The 25,209-nt window shown below is 42.8% G+C and overlaps 1 protein-coding gene across 1 annotated transcript in view; it reads left to right on the forward strand.

Annotated features, from left to right (window-relative positions):
* TAB1 (TGF-beta activated kinase 1 (MAP3K7) binding protein 1) overlaps positions 1-25,209 on the forward strand; it is a 58,097-nt gene that overhangs the window by 9,575 nt on the left and 23,313 nt on the right. Inside the window, exons 3-5 of the mRNA XM_063426391.1 lie at positions 12,709-12,862; positions 14,238-14,324; positions 23,643-23,781. Of these exons, the coding sequence (XP_063282461.1) occupies positions 12,709-12,862; positions 14,238-14,324; positions 23,643-23,781 (380 nt within the window). The remainder of the gene's footprint in view (positions 1-12,708; positions 12,863-14,237; positions 14,325-23,642; positions 23,782-25,209) is intronic.

Genomic DNA, 25,209 nt, shown 5'->3' on the forward strand with positions numbered 1-25,209 from the left:
GCTCCATCTATTGTCACTGCATGTCTAGCCCAGCTTTACCATAACCACAGTGATTCCTACTTTGGTACCTTTGGATTGTGTTGATAGTTCAATGTGATTCCTATGCAGTCAGCACCAGAATTTCACTCAGATGATATCTTTCTAAACTACTGATAAGTGACAGAGATGCTTTAACTGTGCTTCGACATAACACATAGTATCCATATGATGTCACTTTGCGATGTGTTTTTGTGATCTGTTGCGGGTTTGTTTGTGTTGGGCATTTGTGTTCAGAGTTGCTTTTCAGGGGAGTTTACGTTAAATGGACTCTGGAATTCAGAGTGTAGGGTAAATATTAATAAATGGTTACGTCACCATGCCCCTCAGCCTGAAAGAATATAAAAAATATGTACACAGTATAAGCCAAGTAAATGCTAAATTGCTTATGTGCCCAAACCCACTACTAAGCATACTCTATTGCTCCCGCTAAAATGAATTCCATTCAGGGCCTTTGATGATGCACTTCACACACTAAATCTCACCATGGACTGCTGTGCATGCTGTGTGCTTGCTATAATTGTTAGGTGGGTTATCATGTTTCAGTCTTCGATTACCAGTTCAGGGCTGTGCCCTACCTTGTGTGACAAGGTCAGGTCATACAACCGGTAGTTAACGTGCTTAGTACACTACATATTTACTCATAAGCCAGAGAAAAACCCGTGTGGATGAATTGTTAGTCACCTCATCTTTAAAATTGGCTACATCTCAAGGAAGTATTTGGTGTCCTCTCTCTTGTGTTAGCTGTTAATTAATATGAAGGTAAAACACCCTTATAACCTTAGTCACTTTAGATAGAAATGTAATACCACATTTTTTTATTTTGCTAACAAGGAGTGCGAACTAAATCTCTTGGGCATAACAGTAACTGGCAACTTAGCTACCTTTATCTACCACACCTATTTGCTTAGGTGCATTGTTCTCTTGCTTTTCCGGTTCTCATGAATAAAGCATTGTTTTTCCACTTTTTACTCTGGGTTGACTTGGTAACAGATAAAGTTTCTTCATGTCACAGGAATGCCCAACTACATCTGTGTTTGTAATCAAAGTTGTTTATTGTCAGTGTACATTTTATTGTTGTCTGTACTGTGATCAAAAGACGCAGGGAACAAATTTACTTCCTAACTGTGACCCACTTTTGACTGATACAATGCAGCATCCAAAAGAGGTTCTTAGAACAGCAGTACAAAAGGACTAACTGCAACTATGATTATAATCACAAATGTGTGATATAGACATCCACAGCAAACACCTAACTCAACAGTTCTGTATCCTTTATAAAAAAACATTATAAAATCTTAATAAAGATGGGGGGCGGGGCTTACCTGCCGAGCGAGCCAGACGTGCATGGCGAGAGCTCCCGCATCCGAAGCCCTGATTCTGGGCATAACGCCCGACCACCGGATCGTGCCGGCCGCAGACAACTATATACTTGTCCAGGAGGGGATGCTGCATCAGGGGATACCCGATATGGGGCCCCCCGCCACTGTACCTTCCGCATCGCGGCCTGCACGGGTGGGAGCCGCGGAGAGACGGCCGCTCTCCCGGTTCTCAGGCTGAAGAGGGGGCACTCACACATCCCCTCCCCTCTCCCCCCCCCCCCCCCCCACCGTGGACCGGTCGGGGATATCCCGGTCCCCGCCAGAATGGGAAGCCACAACCTTAACCATATCGGCAGCAGCCGGTGAAATCTCAAGCGGAGCAGAAGCGCCGATACCCAAGATGGCGGACATGCTTAACTCCACTACACGTGGCATGGAAACATCGCAACTCAAGGTGGATAGTCCTACAAGTAAAGCGACTGACACACTCAAGGTGATCTTCGACAGGTTCTGGGCAAAACTAGCAGACAGAGCATGGCACACAGGAAGGGCACAAGAACCACCTGTAGGCGACAGCAAACACAGCAAGACGAAATGTGGGGGTATTCCAATAAGGGGACAGATATCCCAAGCTTACACACACAGGCGGAGAGCGCATAGGGCCCTGACCCACAAGTTCCAACCAAACGCACGGAAGGCTGCGAACCGCACGAGACCGCCCAAACGACGCTTGGCGAGGAGACAGCACCCAGCACTGCAGATACCAGTGGCGCCGCCTGCACGCAAAGCTCCGGCTGGGAAACAACCCCTGAGAAGGAACCCTAGAAGAATCAAAAGGGCGCCAAGGGTGAAGCGTACCCGCGAAAAGCACAGTCCCCTGCAATCTCGAGGACTTTACCGCATTGAACGGGGACAGATATGGAGCCACAGGAGTTGGAGAGATGGGGCAATCAGCAGAACCCAGAGGGGTTTCTATCATCTCTTATTCTTGCCTGGACTTTGTGAGTGTGCCAGGGGTATTGGATGAATGAGCAACTAACAAGCAGCCCCTGCCCGTTCAGATATTCTAGTTCAGGGAGCATGCTGCACTGCCTTTGAAATCTCAAGCGGAGCAGAAGCGGCGATACCCAAGATGGCGGACATGCCTAACTCCACTACACGTGGCATGGAAACATCGCAACTCAAGGTGGATAGTCCTACAAGTAAAGCGACTGACACACTCAAGGCGATCTTCGACAGGTTCTAGGCAAAACTAGCAGACAGAGCGTGGCACACAGGAAGGGCACAAGAACCACCTGTAGGCGACAGCAAACACAGCAAGACGAAATGTGGGGGTATTCCAATAAGGGGACAGATATCCCAAGCTTACACACACACAGGCGGAGAGCGCAGAGGGCCCTGACCCACAAGTTCCAACCAAACGCACGGAAGGTTGCGACCGCACGAGACCGCCCAAACGACGCTTGGCGAGGAGACAGCACCCAGCACTGCAGATACCAGTGGCGCCGCCTGCACGCAAAGCTCCGGCTGGGAAACAACCCCTGAGAAGGAACCCTAGAAGAATCAAAAGGGCGCCAAGGGTGAAGCGTACCCGCGAAAAGCACAGTCCCCTGCAATCTCGAGGACTTTACCGCATTGAACGGGGACAGATATGGAGCCACAGGAGTTGGAGAGATGGGGCAATCAGCAGAACCCAGAGAGGTTTCTATCAGCTCTTATACTTGCCTGGACTTTGTGAGTGTGCTAGGGGTATTGGATGAATGAGCAACTAACAAGCAGACCCTGCCCGTTTTTTGCTCTTGTTATTGTTTTTTTTTGTTTTTTTCCTGCTCCCACGTTGTTCTCTACCTGTCTACCTTCTCCACACTCGGTTATTGGCATAAATCTGGCCCTGGAGCTGTAACCTAATCCTGCTACCACCAATAGTATAATCAACAAACAAGCTTTTAGAGGTTTTAACGTAAGGGGTAGCCCCTACCTAATCATCATGTACCCATGCATACTTACTATGTTTTTTCCCTTCTTTTCAACACTGTCCTTTACCATGTATGAAGACATGCCTGTCGCCTCACATCTAGTGCATATTATCCTCCAATGTTTTTAACTGTTTGTGTACCGCACATGCACTGTTCTTTTATACTTGACTCAAAAAAAAAAAAAAGAGGCTTTTTGCCATGGCTCATGTGAGCCCTACTGCTATATTCTGATATGTATTACTCAAATGCCTCAATAAAAATAAAGAATTTAAAAAAAAAATCTTAATAAAGATGAAATAAAAAAAAAAAAAACAATTCTGGGAAGGTCTCGTAATCCATTATATATGGCAGCATCCAGAAGACATATCTAGAGCAACGTTATTTAAATGACCTGTTTTTTTATCTTTTTTTTTTTTTTTTTTTTTAGTTGAATGATATTCAAGATTACAACATTTGTTTTGCAGTACGAAAATAATGTTTTAGCAATTGTTTGAGTACAATACAGCATTTGTTTTGTTAGTACGCAAAGAGCATTTCAACATTTCTGGGGGTGGGGTATTGTTAACAAAAAAGAAAAGAATAAAAAAGAGGAGTATTAATACTTCATGGTAACATTGGTGGGTACAGCAGTAGTGCAGAACATCGTCAGTGTTGTACGTTGCTACCTCATATATTCATTTCTTGGGGTCCGTTTAGTTTATCAAGGTATGCACTCACCCCCTGAAAAAAGGCATGAGTCCGGTCTCCTTGTTACCCCTCATGGAGATTTTGGTGTTTGTGTGTGTGTAGTGTTTGCCCCTGTGTAACTGTATATAGGTGTTTGAGATTTGGGGGGTCCTATTGTAAATCCGTAATTTTATCCCTTGTGGAGAAGGACCAAGAAGGACTACTGAGAGTTTAGGTTTGTTGTTTTATGTGGTCGGTCTTGACCCCTTGGGGTGGAAGGGTCACGTTGTAGTCTTGGTCTTATTTTTGTATGAATGTCAACCATGGTGTCCATGTGGCCACATACTTGTCATACTTGAGCGAGAAGGAGTGTGATAGTTCCTCCATTTCTCTGACAGCGTCTACTCTTTCTATCCAGACTCTGATCGATGGGGTTGTGGTTTGTTTCCATTTTGTTGGAATGGCGGCGTTCGCTGCCGTTAGAAGGTGATTGGTCAGTATGCGTGTGTGTTTGGGTAGGGGATGGGGGTACAGCAAAAATAACAGGACCTTAGGGTCTTGGGGTGGTCTGTGTCCCGTGATAGTGTGTATAATATCAGTTATCTGGGTCCAATATTTACGTATTATCGGGCATAGCCACCATATGTGGCTTGTGGTTCCTCTGCACTTTTGCACCTCCAAGTCATCGATGTGTTGGGGAAGAATCTGTTAATGCGGGTTGGTGTGTAGTGCCATCTAGCTATTCGTTTGTAATTGCTCTCATGTGTGCTGTTGCTTTTAGATGTGTGGAAGATGTTGGTGAATATTTTGTGCCACTCTTTGGCTTGGATTTGTATCTCTAGTTCTTTTTCCCAGTGGGTCGTGTAAGTTGGTAAGTTTTCTTCGGTGCGTCGGCATAATTGTTTGTAGAAGGAGGAAATGTGGCCCCTCCGAATGGTGTGTTGGGCGCATTGGGTCTCGTACAGAGTATGAATTCTATGTCCTTGTAAGAGTGGCTGGTCCGAACTCACAAAGTGTCTTAGTTGTGAATGTCTGAGTTGTCTTAGTCCCGTTTGTGATTCTGTGGGTAGCAGCTGTTCAAAAGGGATGACCCCTTGGTCGTTTAGAACATCCCCCAGAGTCAGTATATGTGCCTGTTTGGGAAAATTCTGAAAAGCTCTGGGGTCAGTACCTGGGGGGAAGGAGGGGTTTTCTGTTAGTGGGTAGAGTGGTGAAGGGTGTGGTGCAATATATTTGTCTTTCCTGGTAGTTGACCATAATTTCAATGTGTGGGTTATTGTGGGGTGTGGTGCCACCGGATGTGTCTCTAGTTCTGTCCCTCTGCCTAGCCAGGGTATGGTGTATATTGGCAGTGTGAAGAAGCTTGCCTCAATCCATACCCATTGGGCTGTATTTTGTAGGTGTGGCCATTCATAAATCCTCGTGAGGATGATGGCCTTGTGGTATGTTTCTAAATCAGGTAGGCCATATTGTAGTCTCGGGGGTTTTCCTGTCCATATAAAGTTAGTGAATAGTCGCCTAGAGAGGGAGAAGAAGGGTTTTGGTATTTTGATAGGTAAAGTTTGCATTATGTACAGAAACTTAGGAAGAATCATCATCTTTAAGATATGGATTCTGCATAGCCAGCCGAATTGTGGTTTGTTCCATGATTTAAGTTCTGTACTTACTTTATCTAGGAGGGTCGTGTAGTTGAGGGCGTACAGATGTGACCGTGTGGTTGTGAGTTGGACTCCCAGATATCTGATTGACCCTGTGGGCCAGTGGAATGGGTAAGTTGTGCGTAGCGCCATTTGTGCGTCGTTGGACACGTTTAGTGGCAGTATTTCGCTCTTACTCATGTTTACATTGTAGTTGGAGATTAGATTATATGCATCTATTTCTTGTATTAGGTGTTGTAGTGAAGACTCTGGGTTGGATATTGTGAACAGTAGGTAGTTTGCGAAAGCAGAGACCTTATATTTCTGCTCCGCTACTTTAATGACAGATATGTTTGGGTTATCTCTTATCCCTTGTAAGAATTGTTCCATGGTGAGGATGAATAGGAGCGGGGAGAGGGAACAGCCTTGTCTTGTACCGTTGGTTATTTGTATAGTGTCTGATAACTCACCGTTCACCCGTATTCTCGCCCCCGGATTTGAATATATGGCTGCGAGCCAGTCCATCCAATTTGGACCAAAGCCCAGAGTTCTCATTGGTGCCTTGAGGGAGGGACCAGTCCATTCTATCAAAAGCCTTCTCGGCATCTATGGTTAAAATGAGGCTCTGGGGTCTTTCTCCCTTAGCTACGTGTATTAAGCTTAGGAGTTTCGTTGTATTAGTCTTGGCCTCCCCACAGGCACAAACCCCGACTGATCTGGATGTATCAGTCCTCTTAGGAGTGGTTTGAGGCGGTTGGCCAGAATCTTAGTGAAGATTTTTAGATCACAGTTTATTAGAGAAATTGGGCGATAACTCCCACATTCCTCGGGGTCCTTTCCGGGTTTGGGAATTAGCATGATGTGAGCTTCTAGGGACTCAACTGGGAGTTTATGGCCTGAGATGAGTGAGTTAAAAGCAGTGACAAAGGGTTTTTGCGAAGCAGGTCTGTAAAGGTTTTGTAATATTTAGTAGTGTAGCCGTCGAGCCCCAGGCTCTTGCCTATTGGGAGGTTTTTAACCACCTCTCCAAATTCTTCGTTTGTCAGGGGTCCTTCTATTGACTGTCTTACGTTTGTGGGGATCGTTCAGCAGGGTGTAATTAAGTTTCCGTTGAAAACTGTTCGGTGTCAGGGTTGGAATTTGAATAACTAGAGACATGGGGGCGTGATCTGACCAGGTGACTGGACCATATTCACATGTTTGAATCAGATGTAGATGTCTGTGTGGGATGAATAGCATGTCCAGTCGAGAGTATGAATGTTTGACCGCTGAGTAGAAAGAGTAATCTCGTCTTTGTGGGTGTATAGTTCTCCAGCAGTCGAACAGATAAGTTTTGTCTAACAGTTTGGACATCGTAATTCGGGTGTTGGAGTTGTAAGTCGTGGAGCTGGATGTGGTATCCAATTCCGAGTCAAGGGACATGTTTAAATCACCTCCCAGTATGAGAATGCCTTCTACATGCTTATCGATTATGCTGAGATATTTGCGTAGGTGTGTGCTTTGTTTGGTATTTGGTAAGTAAACATTTGCGAATGTCACTATTGTGTTGCCAATTTTGCCTTTGATTATGTAGCCTACCGCTTGGGTCTGTGTAGTGGTTCGTGTGCATGTATGGGGTGTGTGCCCCTATGAGGATGGCTACTCTTCTGGGTTTGGCATCTGTATAGGAGCTGAAATATCCTGTGGGGTAGTGTCTATTGCGGATAGTGATAGTGGAGTCTGCCTTCAGGTGGGTCTCCTGAATAAACGCCACGTCTGCTTTCAGTTTGTGGAGTTCGTGGAGTGTTAGTGATCGTTTTGTCGGGGAGTTGAGTCCCCTGACATTGAGGGTGACTATAGTGAGGTTTGCCATTGTGGGTGTTAGAGTGTATGAACTGCGTGTTCTGTCACTTTAGCGCTGTGTACCGGAGAATAATAACCAATAATAAATAAACTATGTACAATATTGTATTTATGCAGGTGGAGCAAGAAACTGAGATGTTTGGAATTGAGGGAGAGAAAGACGGCTTTGTCAGTCGGTGGCTTTCCCCTAGAAGGCTCTTAGGCCTCTGGGGAGTTGTATGGGCACCGCTTGGGCCGTGTACGTCCGTCCACCTGCTATTGAATCTTCACTTTTGTAAAGTGGGGTGTTTTTACAGTGTGTCTCTCAAGAGACGGGCAATCCTGTGAGCGATTACCAATAGTAAATGGTGGATCAGGCTTGGTGATCATATTTGTGGGACTAATAAAATCGTGTGCTCGTGGTGTGAACCAGCACTATGTGTTAAATTCTGGGAGAGAGGGGGGCGTGGCCGACCAAGAAACCTACAAGACGCGTATCAAGGGAGCTCCGTAAAGGCCTCACCGAAATAGGCACGAAAGAGTGGAAAAAACACACTTACCAGCGGCTGCTCACGAACCCCCACCCAGAGACAACCATGGGAAGAAAAAACAAAAAAACCCAGAAGCCGGAGACATCTAGGCAGCCTGATATCAGGCTATCTTTCGAGAGGCCCGCGCCGCAGCCGCAACCCAAAATGGCGCCCGCGCCTCGATACAGCCCACAGACCTCGCACGACTGAGGCAGAGAGGGAATCCCCTGCCTTGCTAGACCCGGGCGGAGCCGCGTCAGCCACAGACTCGGAAGACGATTCCTCTCCCTCCACGAAAGGAGATATAAAACGACTACTTGCGTCCATGCAGCGGGTCTGGAAAGCTGACATACAGCAGACCCAGGCCGAAATTGGCAAAATCCATAGAAGAGTACAGGAGGTGGAGGAGAAGGAGGCTGCCAGAGACCTACAGCACAGCTACACCTCGACCCAGCTAGAAAGACTCACCACTGAGGTCCAGACGCTGAAGAAAACGGTGCTCAGCTTGGAATCCAGGCACCGCCGGCGCAACATCCGCCTTAGAGGGGTGCCAGAGGAGATAGGAGACGAAGTCCTACTCCCAACTGTGAGGACGCTGATAACCTCCATGGGCATTGTAGACAACCCAGCAACTCCCCACATAAAAGTAACCTTCCGGATACGAAAATCGGCGACAGCCCCAGGGATGTCATAGCAGTGACCAGCGACATCCAAATCCGCAGCGCGATCATGAAACGATCCAGAGAGATGGGCACAGTGTGGCTCGAGGGGCGATCAGTTGAGATTTACAGTGACCTACCCTTTCAAGTCCTTGCGGAAAAGAAAAAACTGGCGCAAGTAGCCAAGCGCCTCAGAAACAACGCTATCAAACGCTGGGACGCAGGGGGCTCCTTGGTGGTGCCCCGGGGGAAGGACACCCTCACCCTGTCCTCCACGGAGGACCCACAAGCACTGCTTCAAGCCCTCGGAATGTTGGCTGGGCACCAGGAAGCAAGTGAATCCATGGAAGTGCAGCCGAAAGCACAAGAGAGTATAACAGAGCACTCACGTTCTGCCAAGAAATGGACCGCGACAAAGATCAGTAGATTAACTACCAGACCGTCCGTCCACAAGATACCGTGACTCTGCGATCACCGCCCTCCTGAAACCCATGTGAACTCTGGCTAAGGGACCTAAAGCCCACTAGGGCATACTATGCTCCAAGTTCTAATTTTTTCCTTCCCAAAGTTCCTATGATATATATATACAATATACAGTGTTAAATGTGATATGGCATGATAAACTGTTTCAATTGCCTTACCAATACTATGACAAAGATGATTAATGTGAAAATATTTCAAAAAAATTCTGGGAGAGAGGGGAGGACGCCAGCCTCTACGTGATTGTTAGGATTTTAGGATAAGGCTCTGATTGTCCTCTTGAGCGGAAGCAGTACCTCGTGGGGGAGTTTGCATCTCAATTACTTGCTCGGTTTTACATCATGACTGTTGTATTAGACATCTTTCCCCTCTCATATACAATTTCCCGTATAATCAGTGTAAATTACATAATATACATTGTGTTTCTCTTTAATACATTTTGTGCATAATTTATGCTTTCAGTTGACCAGTGTTGTGTCACCTGAGTTTGTTGCAAGGGTGTAGAAAGGCTATTGGTGGGGGAGGGGGTGTAAGGGAATCGGGAGCGGTGGTTTACTTTGGGAGATATACATCACAACCTCAGCGTAATTATGAGATTAGATGGGGGTTAGGTTGTTGGGTGGGGGGAGGAGATGAGATGAGGGGGGCCGTATGACTGTCAACATTGCCCTTTCGTACACATTTGTCTATGATATAACATACATATTGCATACCCCTCTGAAGTATCGTTGCCCCGTGTTTCATCTTCCCTGATGGTGAAATCAGGTCTTTCGGTTCGGAGCAGGTATCATCGAGGGAGTTCGTTAGTGTAGTCCGTCACTACTCCAGAGAGTCGATGGTCGAGGGCATAATCAGAGTGTCGTGAAGAAAGTCTATATTTGTAGGTTTCCATGTGGTGTTTTGGCTTTGTGTCTCTAGGGTGGAAACTCGCGGTCCAGTCTCTGTGGTCTAGTCTCTGGATCTTTGGTTGGTGTGTTAGTTCTATAAAGCTTGGCTTTGCAGTTATCATTTGGGATAGTGTGTTCTCGGCTGGCGGTCAGTTTTTTATGCTTTAGGTCTCATCATTGGGAAGAGGGGCCTGCTCTCGGTCTGGATCCTCCTTGGTGAGTTATTTGGTAATTTCTTCTACGTTTAGATGGGGTCTGTCCTCTTTGCCTGTGGGTTGTTTGCATGCTTTCTGAGGGTTGTAGCGGCCCATACCAGTCTGGAAGGTATACGTCTGGTAAGTTTAAAGCCGAGGTGAATACTTGCACGTCCTCCGCGGAGGATAGAGTTGCAGTGGTTCCATTATGTGTGGCTGTGAGGGCCAGGGGGAACCCCCATCGGTATCTTATGTTTCTGGAACGTAGTAAGTCTGTGAGGGGTTTCATCGTTCGCCTTGCTTGTAGTGTCATCCAAGAAAGATCTGGGAAGATCTGCACTGGCGTCCCATGGAATAGAAGGGGTTGCGTGATTTGGTGGAGACTTCTGAGTATGTCCTCTTTAAGAGAGTAGTAGTAGTGTAGCCTGCACACTGCGTCTCTGGGTACGTCTGCCTTAGCGCCCTGTGGGCCCTGTCCAATATGATCGGCATCGTCACCTCTCTTTGAAGGATAAGATTAATTATTGGAGGGTTGCTGTTAGATCTTCCCCTTCCTTTACTGGGAGGCCTTTAATTCTTAAATTATTTCTGTGCCCACTATTATCTAAATCATCTAGTGTTCTGTACATTGTTGCCATCTGGGCGTTATGTGCTGACACTGTGCTTTGCAGATTTAGCATTTGTGAGGCTATGTATTCCTGGTCATTTTCTAGTGAGTTAACCCGTTCACTGACCTGTGTTACTTCTGAGGAGATGTAGTCCATCTCTTTTTGGAACGTCACCTCCAGTTTTTGAAGCATGGTAGCGAGGTCCTGTTTGGAGGGGAGATTTCTGAGGATCTCCCTCAGGTCCCTGTCTTTGTCCCTTTCCAGGTCTTGTGACAGGTTCTCAGATGCTGCTGGGCTGGCGGGAGGCGATTGGGAGATTCCGCCTGTTCGTCCGGCGCCATATTGGGGCCTGCTGCTTCTGTTTGTTGATCGGTGTGATCTTTAAAATATTTGGTCAGTGCTCCCGTTTTCAATCCATATTGTTTGCCTGCTTGTTGGGAGGTATTGGACATTCTTTTGGGGTGTCCCATGTTGCTTTGTGTGCCTGATGGTTATGGATTGACCGTCTTCGCGATCAGAGCTCCGTTAGCAAGCGGCCATTCGCGATCGTGGCTAGCTCCGCCCCCCCTTTATCTATTTTCTTATGTGTGGATAAAGTCGAAAATTCTGAGAGCACCTAAGTCCAAGGTTTAAAATGACACTGAGCACCATAATACCCTGTGCCCAATGTCTAGGTTGTGGTGCTAGGAGGTCCCTGTCACTTTGTCTTTGCAGACAGTTGCTTACAACTGCAGGATTTTGTAAACATAACTGCAACTGTGAGACTCCCTTTTTTTATTTTTTATTCTGATGTCAAAGGAAAACATTTTATTTCCTCCTTTGTGATCCAAACCTGTGTGAGTAAGTGGCACATCTTGCTTGCCTCTACCCCCTTAAGCTGCAGCTGTTCTCTTGGCTGCGTAGGAGAATGCTGTGCTCATGGCCATTCACAAAACCACACATGGGGCTGTCTGTAAACTGATAGCAGCAGTGTTATGGATGTTATCAGCTTATGGAGTTTATTTCTTCCCAGGAGTGAACCTTGAATAAAATATTTGTCACTAACTGTTTTCGTTTGGTAAATCAGTTTATTATTTTGAGCATATTAAAGGGCTAATCTAAGCAAGCTAACCATTAAAGCCCATTGTAGTGTTTAGGTTGTCTAGAGTGCACTGGCCCTGCCCTCAGTTTTATAACAAGCTAATTTGGAATAGTTTGATAGAAACAGGGGCTCACCAGTACAGAGGAACCACCCCATCTTGGCTGAAATAAGGTGGCTCCTTGGCACTGGTAAGAATTTCAGTTTCTATCAATTTAATCCTGAGCAAATCAATATAAAACAGGGAGACAGGGCAAGTGCAACCTTGCCACTACAATAAGCTGAGTATTCCTTTAATAATATTGTCGCTTTTCAAGAACATCAAATGTATCTATAATTGCCATTCAAATCATTAATCACAATTTTCAGACCCCTTAGAAAAGTGTTAAAAAAAGCTGTAGAAAACATGTTCCATCAGCAGCCAACAAGAATATATGAAGCTCCCTACTCCCCATGTACATTCTTTGAATTTTTCTTGTGTTCTGGAGTCTGCAGTTAGCTAGAAATCATAAATTCAGTTTTTATAAATGTAAATAAAAAATAATGCAGAAAATAATCAACAGACATAGTTAGCATTAAAGTTCATTTTAATGGTACATAGACCATTCTTGCACAACCTGATAACTAACAAAAAATTTGCAGTGGGATAGATAAGATTTTATTTTATTTTTTTGATAGTTAACATTGTATACCTGGGTGTCAAAACTTGTTGCCTGGAATTTAATCTTGATGACTATCAATATTTTTTCCTGGAAATGAATCTTGTATGTTCTTGTCCTGCTAATATGTTAATGTGGTTTCTTGCTTTCATTAGGGGAGAAAATAATATTTACTTGTATGGGGTATTCAATGGCTATGATGGCGCACGAGCTACCAACTTTGTGGGTCAGCGACTGGCAGCTGAGCTTCTGTTAGGGCAGTTGCACTCCGATGTCACTGATGCAGAGGTTCAGAGAGTGCTGTTACAGGTGCGTTTTGACACAAGACAGTATTTGTGTGTTTCTTGTCACCTCTATTTATTTAATTTGTTAAGAACTATAAGTAATGTAACATTTGAACACTTTACATTTTGCTGCATGATCTTTCATTTTACAACTAAAACAGTCCCACTACACTCTAGTGATCATGGTGCCAGAAATGCACTGTGCCCCCACCTATGTAAGGAGCCAACCATTTAGTAGCGGTTTGACTTTTTACCTGCCTCCCCCCGATTAATAGAGTCAAACTGTTTGACTTCTTACCTGGGATCCACTAGGCACTAATCTTGCCTTAAGTACGTTGACTCCTTACAGCCAGCAGTAGTGGTTATGGTATCAGGAAAAATGGTGCTTTTAATGTTACTTTAACAGTTTGAGCTCGTTTTTGTGACCCTGCTGTTTCATTTTGAACTAAATTTCTCTGTTACAGGCATTATGGGATCTGTACACAGATGTATTTTTTTAAAGCAGTTCTTTATGTTATGTGCTATATGAATCCCATCCCCTTACTGTGCTGCTTGCTATATATAAGACCTTTTCCCTTTGATCTTTATTATCCTGATAATCTGCTTGAGGGATTAGGACTAGGTCATTCTATAGTTTACATCAATGCAACACGAAAAGGCTTTCTAGGTTTACTCAGCTTTTAGACGTTGACCTAGAAGCTTTACCCTCATATATGAGATTTACCTAATAACTTGCTATGAAGGGGTTAAACTAAATAACTGTAACAATCAGTTTGGTACAAGAAAAATACTAATGTAAAAAAATAAATACCATTTTTTTGTAATTTATTTTAGACAACTCACCCAGTGCTGTATCCTGTGAAAATCATGCTCAGAGATGAGAATACAGCTACAATTTGAATATAAACTTGAGTTTGGTTTAAATAATAAATTAAAATTATTTAAACTAAAAAATAAATTAAAAGCAGCTTGATTTTAGAATAAAAAATACCCACAAAATGTCAAGCTCTTGCACAGTGTGTGGGTATGGAAGGATAAGCTTAAGGATAAGTCTCTCTTCCTGGTCAATGATGAGTTAAGATGGACGTTGCTTTTAGCATTGTTTGGTTTCTTTAAGGCCATGAAAGTCCATCTAGAACATTACAGAATATTGGCTTTTGGTATTGATACTAATTTATGTTAGATTTTTTTATTATTATTATTGGCATTTACATAGCGCCAGCTTATTCCGCAGCGCTTTACAGTATTATAAAAGGGGGAAATTTAACAAATAAGACAATTACAAAATGTTACAGGAACAATAGGTTGAAGACCCACTCTGCTCAAAAGCGCTTGCAATCTAGAGGTTTCTGCATGTAGTGATTTCTCTCCTGTTCATTTTTCTTCCTTAATCTGTTTAGGCTTTTGATGTTGTGGAGAGAAGTTTCTTGGAGTCTATTGATGATTCTTTGGCAGAAAAAACAAGTTTACTATCTCAACTCCCAGAGGTATGTATTTTTAACATTCTTTCCCACGTGTTTGTCATTCGGCATACAGAAATGAATATTTTACCAAAAAACTGTATCTGTTACAGGGGTGTTGAAATTGTAAAAAAAAATCACTGGTCCAGGGGTTAAATAGTTTGTCCAATCTACTTGTCCTGATACAATTTTTTATTTTATTTTTAAATTCAAGAACGTATTTAAATAAGGTCTTTGTTGATAGTAATTTAGGAGACAGGCCGAACAATACTTCAATGCAATTACAAATGCAAGTAGGTAGTGAACTTAAACAGAATCAATTCCAAATGAGAATTGTAGCTTATTTTATCTAAAAATAGAACTATAATTAACTGAGGCAACCTCATCGGGCCATTTATATCCACTGACATGCTTGGTTACAGAAAAGGCAGTGCTTACACTGCTGAGCCTACAGGGTCAATCTCTTTGCTACAGAACCACTACATTAAACTGTAGTGGCTCTGGTGCCTTGAGCGCCCCTTTTAAAAGAACTTTAATAAATAGCTATGTAGTGTGTAGGTTATGCAGTGTGTGTAAGGAACATAGAATGAGGTGGGATAAGGATGTAGTGTGTATTTGTGTAGGTTATGTAGTGTGTTTATGGAATTTAGTGAGGTGTGGGAAAGGGATGTAGTGTGTAGATTATGTAGTGTGTGTAGGGAACATGGTCTGGTGTGGGATAGGTATGTAGTGTGTAGGTTATGTAGTGTGGGATAGGGATGCAGTGTGTGCAGGAAACATGATGTCGTGCGGCATATGGATGTAGTGTGTGTAGGGAACACGGTGTGGTGTGGGATAGGGATGCAGTGTGTGTAGGGAACATGGTGCCATGCGGGATATGGATGTAGTGTGTAGGTTATGTAGTGTGTGTGTAGGGAACACGGTGTGGTGCAGGATAGGGATGTAGTGGGTAGGGAACATGGGGTGGTGTGGGATATGTATGTAGTGTATAAGGAACACGGTGTGGTGTGAAGGAGTTGTAGTGTGTAGGTTATGCAGTCTGTGTATGAAACACGGTATGGTGTGGGATAGGGATGTAGTGTGTAGGTTTTGTAGTATGTGTATGGAATGTGGTGTGGGAAATGTATGTAGTGTGTGGGATATGGATGTAGGAAACACACTGTAGTGTGGGATAGGGATGTAGTTTGTAGGTTATGTAGAGTGTGTAAGGCACATAGTGTGGGGTGGGATAGGGATGTAGTGTGTGTAGGGCACATAGTGTGGGGTAGGATAAGGGTGTAGTGTGGGGTGATAGGGATGTAGTATGGGTAGGACACAGTGTGGGGTGGGAAGGCAATGACAGTGAGGGTGTGACAGGTGGCAGAGCGCGGGAGGGAGTGGGTGAAAGAGCGTGGGAGGGAGGGAATGATGGGTGGCAGAGTGAGGGTGACTGGTGGCAGAGTGAGGGGGTGACATAGTAAGCTGGCTGTCTTCCTGGGCAAACCAGAGGGGCCTCGCACCCGGCGGCACACAGGGCAAGCCGCCGGGCCCCCTCCCAATCATTAACCGAGGACCTGACCAGTCACTCTGCTGCTAGCCTGAAGCAGGGCTAAAAATAAAAATAACTACCTGCCCAGCGCCCGAAATGGAATTGCGCATCCCTGTGTTATATTATATTATTCTGCTAAATGACACCATCATGCATTTTGTTGCAAACTAACATTGGAGAGCTTTAATCATAACTTCCCAGGATGTTTTTATGCTTGTTATGCTTTTTTTTTTTTCTTTTTCTAATATATATATATAAACGGGAGCTGCCATTTTACAGCATTTTTAAAGTTCGTGAACAGAAGATTTTATGAAAACATGGTTAAAAAGTAATTTCAAGCATCAAAACCACCTCAGCTCACCAGTGGTTAGATGTTTGGAGTAGTGGTTATGATGCCAGGAGTACACAGGCCATCTTCCCCGGTAATGCCTTCTTGCTTCTTGTTGTGCTCCTGGTCTATTCTGAAGCAGAATATACAACATCCAGAGCTACAGAATCCAGAAGCCTATCATGTCGGCCATTCATTGGCTGAGAACATCAGCTGACTGGTTTCAGCCAATGAAAGGGGACCTATCCTGTCCAAAACTACTTATGTTCTTTGTAAAGAGCATGAAATGCTATATATACATTTTGCTATCAAATGTATGGATTAGGTGAAAAACCAGTGTAAAAATTGCTCTTCCTCACACTTTTTAATTAAATCTAATATACTATATAAAAGCCACGGTGTAACCAAACCTGGAGCCAGCAGCAAGGCTCAAAAGATAGTTAGTAGTCACAAAAGAAAGAAAAAGGTCCAGGCACTCCAAGGCTTAGGTAGGCAAATTTATTAGAACTACAGTGCCCAGCACCAACGTTTCAACCAAAGGGTCTTTTTCTTTGGTCGAAACGTTTCTGCTGGACACTAGTTCCCAAAAATTTGCCTATCTAAGCATTGGAGTGCCTAGACCCTTTTCTTTCTTTTGTGATTACTAACTGAATCATAAAGTCTATGTCAATGATTTGACAAGGGAGAGCAGATATGACCTCCCACAAGAGGTTCTTCTGCACTCTCAAGCATAGCAACCACAGTAAATGGAAATGCACTAGCCAATGCTGCTATCACTGGCTAGGGAGTATAGGAATTATGTGACTGATGTCACTCCGGTCAGACGCCGGCATGCTGGCAATGATGTCAGTGTGTCAATTTCAATGAGGATGCTTGCCCTGGTTGGAGAAACATTCTCCAGAAGATGAACTGGAGGTGGGTGTTACACAGAAGTCTTATACCCACATAGCTCTGTAGATGGTGCTGGAGCGGAGGTGAGGTCAGTATAGCTCAATATATTACATTGCATACATTGTGTGTCTTGTACTGAATGTATTCTGGGGCAATTTAAGATTAGGTTTTTTATTTTATTTTATTTTGACAGGTTCACTTTAATATAAGTTTAAAAGAAAACCGAGAATCACATGAAGAAAATAAACTATTTACACAAGTTATTGATGATTTTCAGTAGCATAATTTCTGGGAAAGTGATAGTTCATTCACCTCAGTTTACTCGTCACTTTCCGGTAAATGGCAGCAGTTATTGCAGCTATCTATCTCGGTTTACTTACCATGGTAACTCCTGTTGTGGACTTTAACCATGCCTTTTTTTCTGCTGTTCACAATTATAGGGAAATTGTATTGGCTTATTGGTTACAATAGTCAGATACGTTTGATATAAGACTGAAGGTGATCCCAAGCCTAAGTAAGCCTGGGAGCACCAGAAAAAAGGTTCTATGAGTCTTGCCCATTAAGTAATAGTAAAAACACCTTTATTATAGGGTATAAATTCCCCACGAAACAAAGGAAACATATAAAAGATACTAACACTTCCAATAAAAACACTCAGGGGAGATTGTGATCTTATATCTGGAAAAGGAGTAAGCAGATATGCTTAGAGATTGTGCACTGTTGTACTTAATGCACATATAAGTCCATGTAGCATAGAATTTCTGTAAGAGTCTTAGTAATAATATGCAAATATAGGTGGGTATACCTCCTAACAATAAGAAAAACCAAGAACTCTATGAGAAAAAAAGAATGTAAATCTATGTATGGAAACGGTACATAGATGATATCCTAGTGATATGGACAGGGACTAAAGAACATTTTGAGGAGTTTGTAGGAATACTTAATGAGAATAACATCAACCTGAAATTCACAATGGAATTCGGTGATCAAACTCTCAACTTCCTTGACTGTACGTTCACAATAACTGAAAGTCTGGAGGTCAAAACCACCCTCTTTTGTAAACCCACATCAACAAATAATATGCTTAGATGGGAGAGCTACCACCCCATCCCCCTAAAAAGGGTATTCAGGTGGGTCAATATCTAAGGCTAAGAAGAAATTGCTCATCGATTGAGGACTTTAAGATCAAAGCCACTGAACTAAAACAAAGATTCAGAGAAAGAGGGTACCCTATTAGATGCCTGAAGCAAGCTTACCAAAGGGCACTAAATTGTGACCGTGAAACTCTGCTGCAAAATGATATTAAATCTGGAACTGACAAACAAATTAGATGTATAGCCAATTACGATGCAGGCTGGGAAGAAGCAAAACGAATTTTAAGCCGATTCTGGCCACTATTGACACAGGACCCACACCTGAAAGACACCATTTCTCCTAAGGCGTCTGTCACGGCCAGAAGAGGTAAAAACATAAAAGAAAAGTTAGTACCCAGCCATTTGTCTACATCTAAGAACACACTAAATAACTGGATCACAGTGAAAGGCACATATCAGTGTGGGAGATGTGTAGCATGCGGTTTCATCACTAAAGGGTCCAAAACAATTACAGACTCCACTGATACCACTACAATTCCCATAAAGCAATTCTTTAATTGCAATACCTCTGGGGTGGTTTATTTATTGACATGTAAATGCGGCATCAAATATGCCGGTAAAACTATACGCCCATTTAAGAGACAAATAATGGAACATATCCATTCAGTGACCTCAAACAGAGAGACCCCAGTCGCCAGACACATTAGGTCTCACCATATGGATACACCCCGATGTATAAAATTTGCGGGAATCGAAAAGATCCAAATGGGTAGAAGAGGAGGTGATTTGGACCAGGCCCTCAAAAGAAGGGAATGTTACTGGATCCAGAAATTAGACACCTTATCACCCAAAGGATTAAATGAAGGGTTTACGTTTACCCCTTTTATTGGTTGACCATAACAAGAACGTTCACACTTGTAAATATGTATATATATATATGAGTTTGTCTATTTGTACCCATTTCTCATCACTATTTAACACCGGAGATAAATATAGGTATAATATGTAATATAACTCATGCTATGATACTGACCCATGACATTGATACCGATATGTAGATATTCCATCTCTATATATACCCTCACTGTTTACCACTCTATATCTCACACATATGCAAGCTAAATTATGTATGAGCTTCTTAAGCTTGGCAGAGTGTATGTTAACAGAGATGTATTATACAACTCAAATGAATAATCACCTGCCACTAGTAACATAAATTGCTTTCTTTATTATGCTTAGTTTCCAGTACACCATATTGAACTATATTAAGATGATAACTGGTTGTGTTTTCCAACTTCTCTTCTAGCACATATCATATTGAATCATATCAATGATTATATTATAACAACTTATGAGAAGAATAGATAAACATAAAGTGACTGTCAAGAATCTAATATTTCAAGTCTGCTATGTAATATATTCTTCTCACATTAAGCTGCTACATATCCTCTCAGTACAAGTGAGTATATATAGGAATCAACCATATAATGTTATCATTTTCCAAAAATATGCAATGCCACCTAATTGGTTACAGTGTACATGTATATAGCTATTTTTATGCATATAAAGACTTTCAATGAGTAAGCCCCTTTAAACAGTGCACTTTCTTATATGTGATACCTAATAGTGATGAACATAGTGCTCGCAAAATCTGCACTTAAACACGCCCCCAATATGACGCCTAGGGGCGGAGCTAATTTGAATAATCAGCTCCATAGATCACCCACTAATTTTGGCGCGCGGGAGGCTAATACGGCGCATTCTCTGATTGGATGCCTGCAGTCCATACACGGTATAAAAAGTGAGTCAGTGTCAGTATCACATTTACCTTTGAAAAAGGCGCTTGCATAGCGCCGAAACGTGCGTTAGGTTATGTTCTTTTAATTTAAATCACCAGCACTGGTTGTGTGCTCTCTGGGTGAGGGGAGATAGATTGGATTTATGGAGGTTAACGATATGGAATTTAAGCAGTTTGTTTGCAATAGATAGTCCTTTATAGCTTAGACCTCTTTGCAAAGTTAGCTCACCGCTCATTTTTTTCAGGAAGCTACAATTAACTATCTAGAATTGCTTGTCCCTGGATACTTTAGTGGACACTTTGATGAAGGCTATACTGTCTAAATGTATCCACTTATTTCATGTATCATATTAGGCTGTAGCTTTACTATGAAGGGCTGTTGAGAACTTTCTTTTTTTCTCATAGAGTTCTTGGTTTTTCTTATTGTTAGGAGGTATACCCACCTATATTTGCATATTATTACTAAGACTCTTACAGAAATTCTATGCTACATGGACTTATATGTGCATTAAGTACAACAGTGCACAATCTCTAAGCATATCTGCTTACTCCTTTTCCAGATATAAGATCACAATCTCCCCTGAGTGTTTTTATTAGAAGTGTTAGTATCTTTTATATGTTTCCTTTGTTTCGTGGGGAATTTATACCCTATAATAAAGGTGTTTTTACTATTACTTAATGGGCAAGACTCATAGAACCTTTTTCTGGTGCTCCCAGGCTTACTTAGGCTTTGGGATCACCTTCAGTCTAAATATTTGTTATACATTCAAGGGTTATCCCCTATATAAGGTTCTATGGACACACTATAGATCCCGTTCATCGGGAATCTTGCAATTTTATGTTTACGTTTGATATAAGACCATGAAAAATGTTTATAACAGGACACAATAAATTGCCGGCAACAAAGAAAGAAAATTATGTGGAAAGAAATATGTATCTTGGAGATCTGGAGAAACAAATGGCTGAAGGCCACATTCCCTAACTCCTTCAGATACTTTTATTTGTAGAGAAGGGAAAAAAAACAAAAAACCTTTAATTTTACATTATTGGTAACTAACCAGTGAATCTGGACCCAGATATGTGACATCATGCTATGTCATTGGGTCCGTATTTTTTCCTGCCCCATGCAACTACCCAAAATACATTGTTTATTGTTTTGCATTGCCTTCCTGGGTCTATGTAAATGTTAGTTACCGTATTTATCGGCGTATAACACGCGCCAGCGTATAACACGCACCTCATTTTCAGAAGGAAATTCCAGGAAATTTCCACCCTATCCATAGTATTCCCCCCCTCATCCCATAGTGTTCCCCCCCCCTTTCCATAGTATTCTTCCCCCCTCCCATAGTATTCTCCCCCCTCCCATAGTATTCTCCCCCCCTCCCATAGTATTCTCCCCCCCTCCCATAGTATTCTCCCCCCCTCCCATAGTATTCTCCCCCCCTCCCATAGTATTCTCCCCCCCTCATCCCATAGTGTTCCCCCCTTCCATAGTATTCTTCCCCCCCTCCCATAGTATTCTTCCCCCCCTCCCATAGTATTCTCCCCCCCTCCCATAGTATTCTCCCCCCCTCCCATAGTGTTCCCCCCTCATCCCATAGTGTTCCCCCCTCATCCCATAGTGTTCCCCCCTCATCCCATAGTGTTCCCCCCCCTTCCATAGTATTCTTCCCCCCCTTCCATAGTATTCTTCCCCCCCTCCCATAGTATTCTCCACCCCCCATAGTGTGTGTCCCCCTCCCATAGTGTCTCCCCCTCCCATAGTGTCCCCCCTCCCCCTCCCATAGTGCCCCCCCCCCCCACCATAGTGTCCCCTAGTGCACTTTCCCTCTGTCCCATATTTACTTACCTGTCTTGAAGCGTGGGCCGGCTTCACAGCGCGCACCGCGGTACTGGAACATAAATTTCAGGTTCCGGTTTCCGGCGGGACTGAAAGGAAGTGTGCACACTATTGTGTGCACACTTCCTTTCAGTCCCGCCGGTACTGGAACTTAAATTTCAGGTTCCGGTTTCCGGCGGGACTGAAAGGAAGTGTGCACACAATAGTGTGCACACTTCCTTTCAGTCCCGCCGGAAACCGGAACCTGGAATTTAAGTTCCAGTACCGCGGTGCGCGCTGTGAAGCCGGCCCACGCTTCAAGACAGGTAAGTAAATGTGAGATATTGGCGTATAACATGCACCCATGATTTTCTCCCTATTTTCAGGGAGAAAAAGTGCGTGTTATACGCCGATAAATACGGTATATTGCACTTGAAGAAGTACTTTTGCAGATGAAAAATTAGTTAACAAGCACTTAAATGTAATTTGGTTCCCTGTTTCTCTTTTATGAAAGGCTAAGAACCACTGTTTTAAGATTTTGCCATGCAGTAAAGGTATCTGATGAACACATTTTTTTTGTTTGTTTTTGCGAGTCCTCTCTCTGTTCACTTACTTTCCATCAGTAGTCTGCTTGGCATGTGACAGTTACATTTTGTAGCTTTGTAAGTTTTGTGTGGCAACGACAAATGAATACTGACTTCCACTATGTCTATGCATTCATCTCATTCTCATTTAAATTGAAAAAACAAGGAGTATGGTTTTGAAAAGACTATTTATGGGCACATGCTATAGGCAACAATTTTCACTAATAAAAGGAATGCATTTAGAGTTATAATTTTCGGTCACAAGCCAAGAGGTTAATATACCTCAAAAATCATTGGATCAATGAGCGTGCAAGACTATAATCTGAGAAGGGAATTAACAAACCCTGCTTGAAAAGATCCAATAAACTGCTTTTACCAATGTTCTCCAAGTTACAGATGTTATATAACTTTTTATTAGGTTTAGAAGCTAATGATGTTGGCTTTAAGTAGTAGTTGTTGAGTATGTCTTAATGTTTAAAAGTTAGAAACATAATTTAAAATACTCATTTGTATAAAAGCCAAGACCAGCTGGATTGTAAGTGCAATAGCAAAACCTCATCTTTAGAATTGGTCTACTATGGCATTTGCAATTTGGGGTAAGGTTTCAGTACCTTATTGCAAGTGGCGTATTGCATTTTTACAAACCTATATATCACTTCAACTAGCTGCAATTGGCATGTGTCCTGTGAGTCTTTTGGGAAATGGGATCAAGTGCTCTAAAATATGCTTTGTCCTTAATGGTTTTTAGGCTATGATCACCAATGTTAATCTCAAATGTGCCATTTTTAGTCTATGGTAATGCCTCTGAAACCGTAAATATTTTCATAGTAAATTAATGCACACACGTGTTTGTCTCACACTTCTTAGGTGATGCAATAAATGTACAAAATGGTGCCATAAAGTACAATAAATGTGTAGTTAGATCTAAAGACCTGGGTGTTTTTTTAAATTGGGATTCATATGTGTAATAATAATTGGCATTTATCTCTATCATACCAAAAAATTAAACTGTGTTAAAAACAGTTAGTATAAAGCTATTACTTTGATAACGACTACCTTACACAGTGGATGTTAAAAAACGATTCAATTCTATTTCTGCATTTTCCCTTTGGGGGTTTATCTAAAAACAGCTTGATCTCTTGTCTGTAGCGCTTGCAAACCCTGCAATTTCTGCCTAGCACAGACTTCAGACACAGGATCTTCTCATCAATTAAATATTGGTTACAGATTTTGCTCTTTCTTTAGACAGACGATGCATTATATTCGCGGTAATATGGTTCGAGTGATGTTTTCATTTCTTTAGGGTGCCGTGAAACAGCAGCTTCCCAGCCAGTACCAGAAGATTGTGGAGCGCCTAAACATCCTAGAGAAAGAAATTTACGGAGGAGTAATGGTCATTGTGGTGCTCATTCTGAACTGCAAACTTTACGTTGCTAATGTGGGTGTGTATTTCTCTACAGTAAGGGAGTGGGAGGAAGTCTATGTCATCTCATTCTTTAGAGTAGATTCTTTCTGTAGAAAAAATAATTTATCAACATTTTTGAGTATGAAATAATTGTTGCGTAGTCTTCATACAGGACAAATGGGAGTATTTTGTATTATAATTCTGTAAACTGTGGGCGGGTGGGGGGGGAGATTGAGTAATCCTCACTGTAGCTGCCCCGTCTTCCCCTGTGTAGAACCATTATGTAAAGAATCTGTTATACAGAATATATTTTGTTACATAACATATAATTGAAGAGTAGGTTGCCAATGTAATAAATGCATTTTTTTTTTTCAAAAAGGGGCCAACAATCCGTGTTAGCTGAGCACGTGATGTTTTTCAAATAAGACAATTTAGGCACCAAAACAACTTAAGCTTAATTAAGCAGTTTTGGTATATAGGTCATGTCCCTGCAGTTTCACTGCTCGATTCTTTGCCATGTAAGAGTTAATTTGTTTGTGCAGCCCTAATGTGACTTGCACAGCCTTTCTAAACACTTCCTGTAAAGAGAGATCTAATGTTTAAACTTCCTTCATTGTGCAGTATGTTTAATTTAGAATTTCTAATCTCCTGCTCTAAAAGCCTTATAGACCCTGCAAGAGCCTCGTATGTGTGATTAAAGTTCAATTAAAGCAGGGGATAAAACATCTAAAGTAAGTAAACAACTGATTGAAAACATAGGCTGTGATAGTCACAGCCAGGGGAGGTGGGTAGAAACAAAATAGATTTAATTAAATGGTAGAGAATTGAGCAGTGAGACTGCAGGTACATACATGATCTATACATTAAAGGGACACTCAAGGCACCCAGACCACTTCTTCCCATTGGAGTGGTCTGGGTGCCAACTCCCACTACTCCTAACCCTGCAAGTGTAATTATTGCAGTTTTTTATAAACTGCAATAATTACCTTGCAGGGTTAACTCCACCACTAGTGGCTGTCTACTAGACAGCCACTAGAGGTCCCTTCCTGACACATAGCACAAGAAACCTGTGCTAGAGCGTCGCTGGACGTCCTCACGCTGTGTGAGGACCTCCAGCGTCGCTCATTTCCCCATAGGAAAGCATTGAAATTATTTTTCAATGCTTTCCTATGGGGAGACGTAATGCGCATGCGCGGCATTGCTGCGCATTAGGTCTCCTCGGCCGGTGGGCGGGATCAGTCTCGCCCACTGGCCAACGCAATACAGAGGAGGAGCGTCGCGGAGGAGGAGACAGCGGCGAGGGACATCGCCGCTGCCTCAGGTAAGTGACAGAAGGGGTTTTCACCCCTTCAGCAACTGGGGATTGGGGGGTGGGAGGGAGAGGAAACCTGCAGTGCCAGGAAAACGGATCGTTTTCCTGGCACTGGAGTTTCCCTTTAAGCTAAAGTTGTTTTGATGCCTATAA

The sequence above is a fragment of the Pelobates fuscus genome, chromosome 7 (genome assembly GCF_036172605.1).
Source record: "Pelobates fuscus isolate aPelFus1 chromosome 7, aPelFus1.pri, whole genome shotgun sequence".
Taxonomy (NCBI): domain Eukaryota; kingdom Metazoa; phylum Chordata; class Amphibia; order Anura; family Pelobatidae; genus Pelobates; species Pelobates fuscus.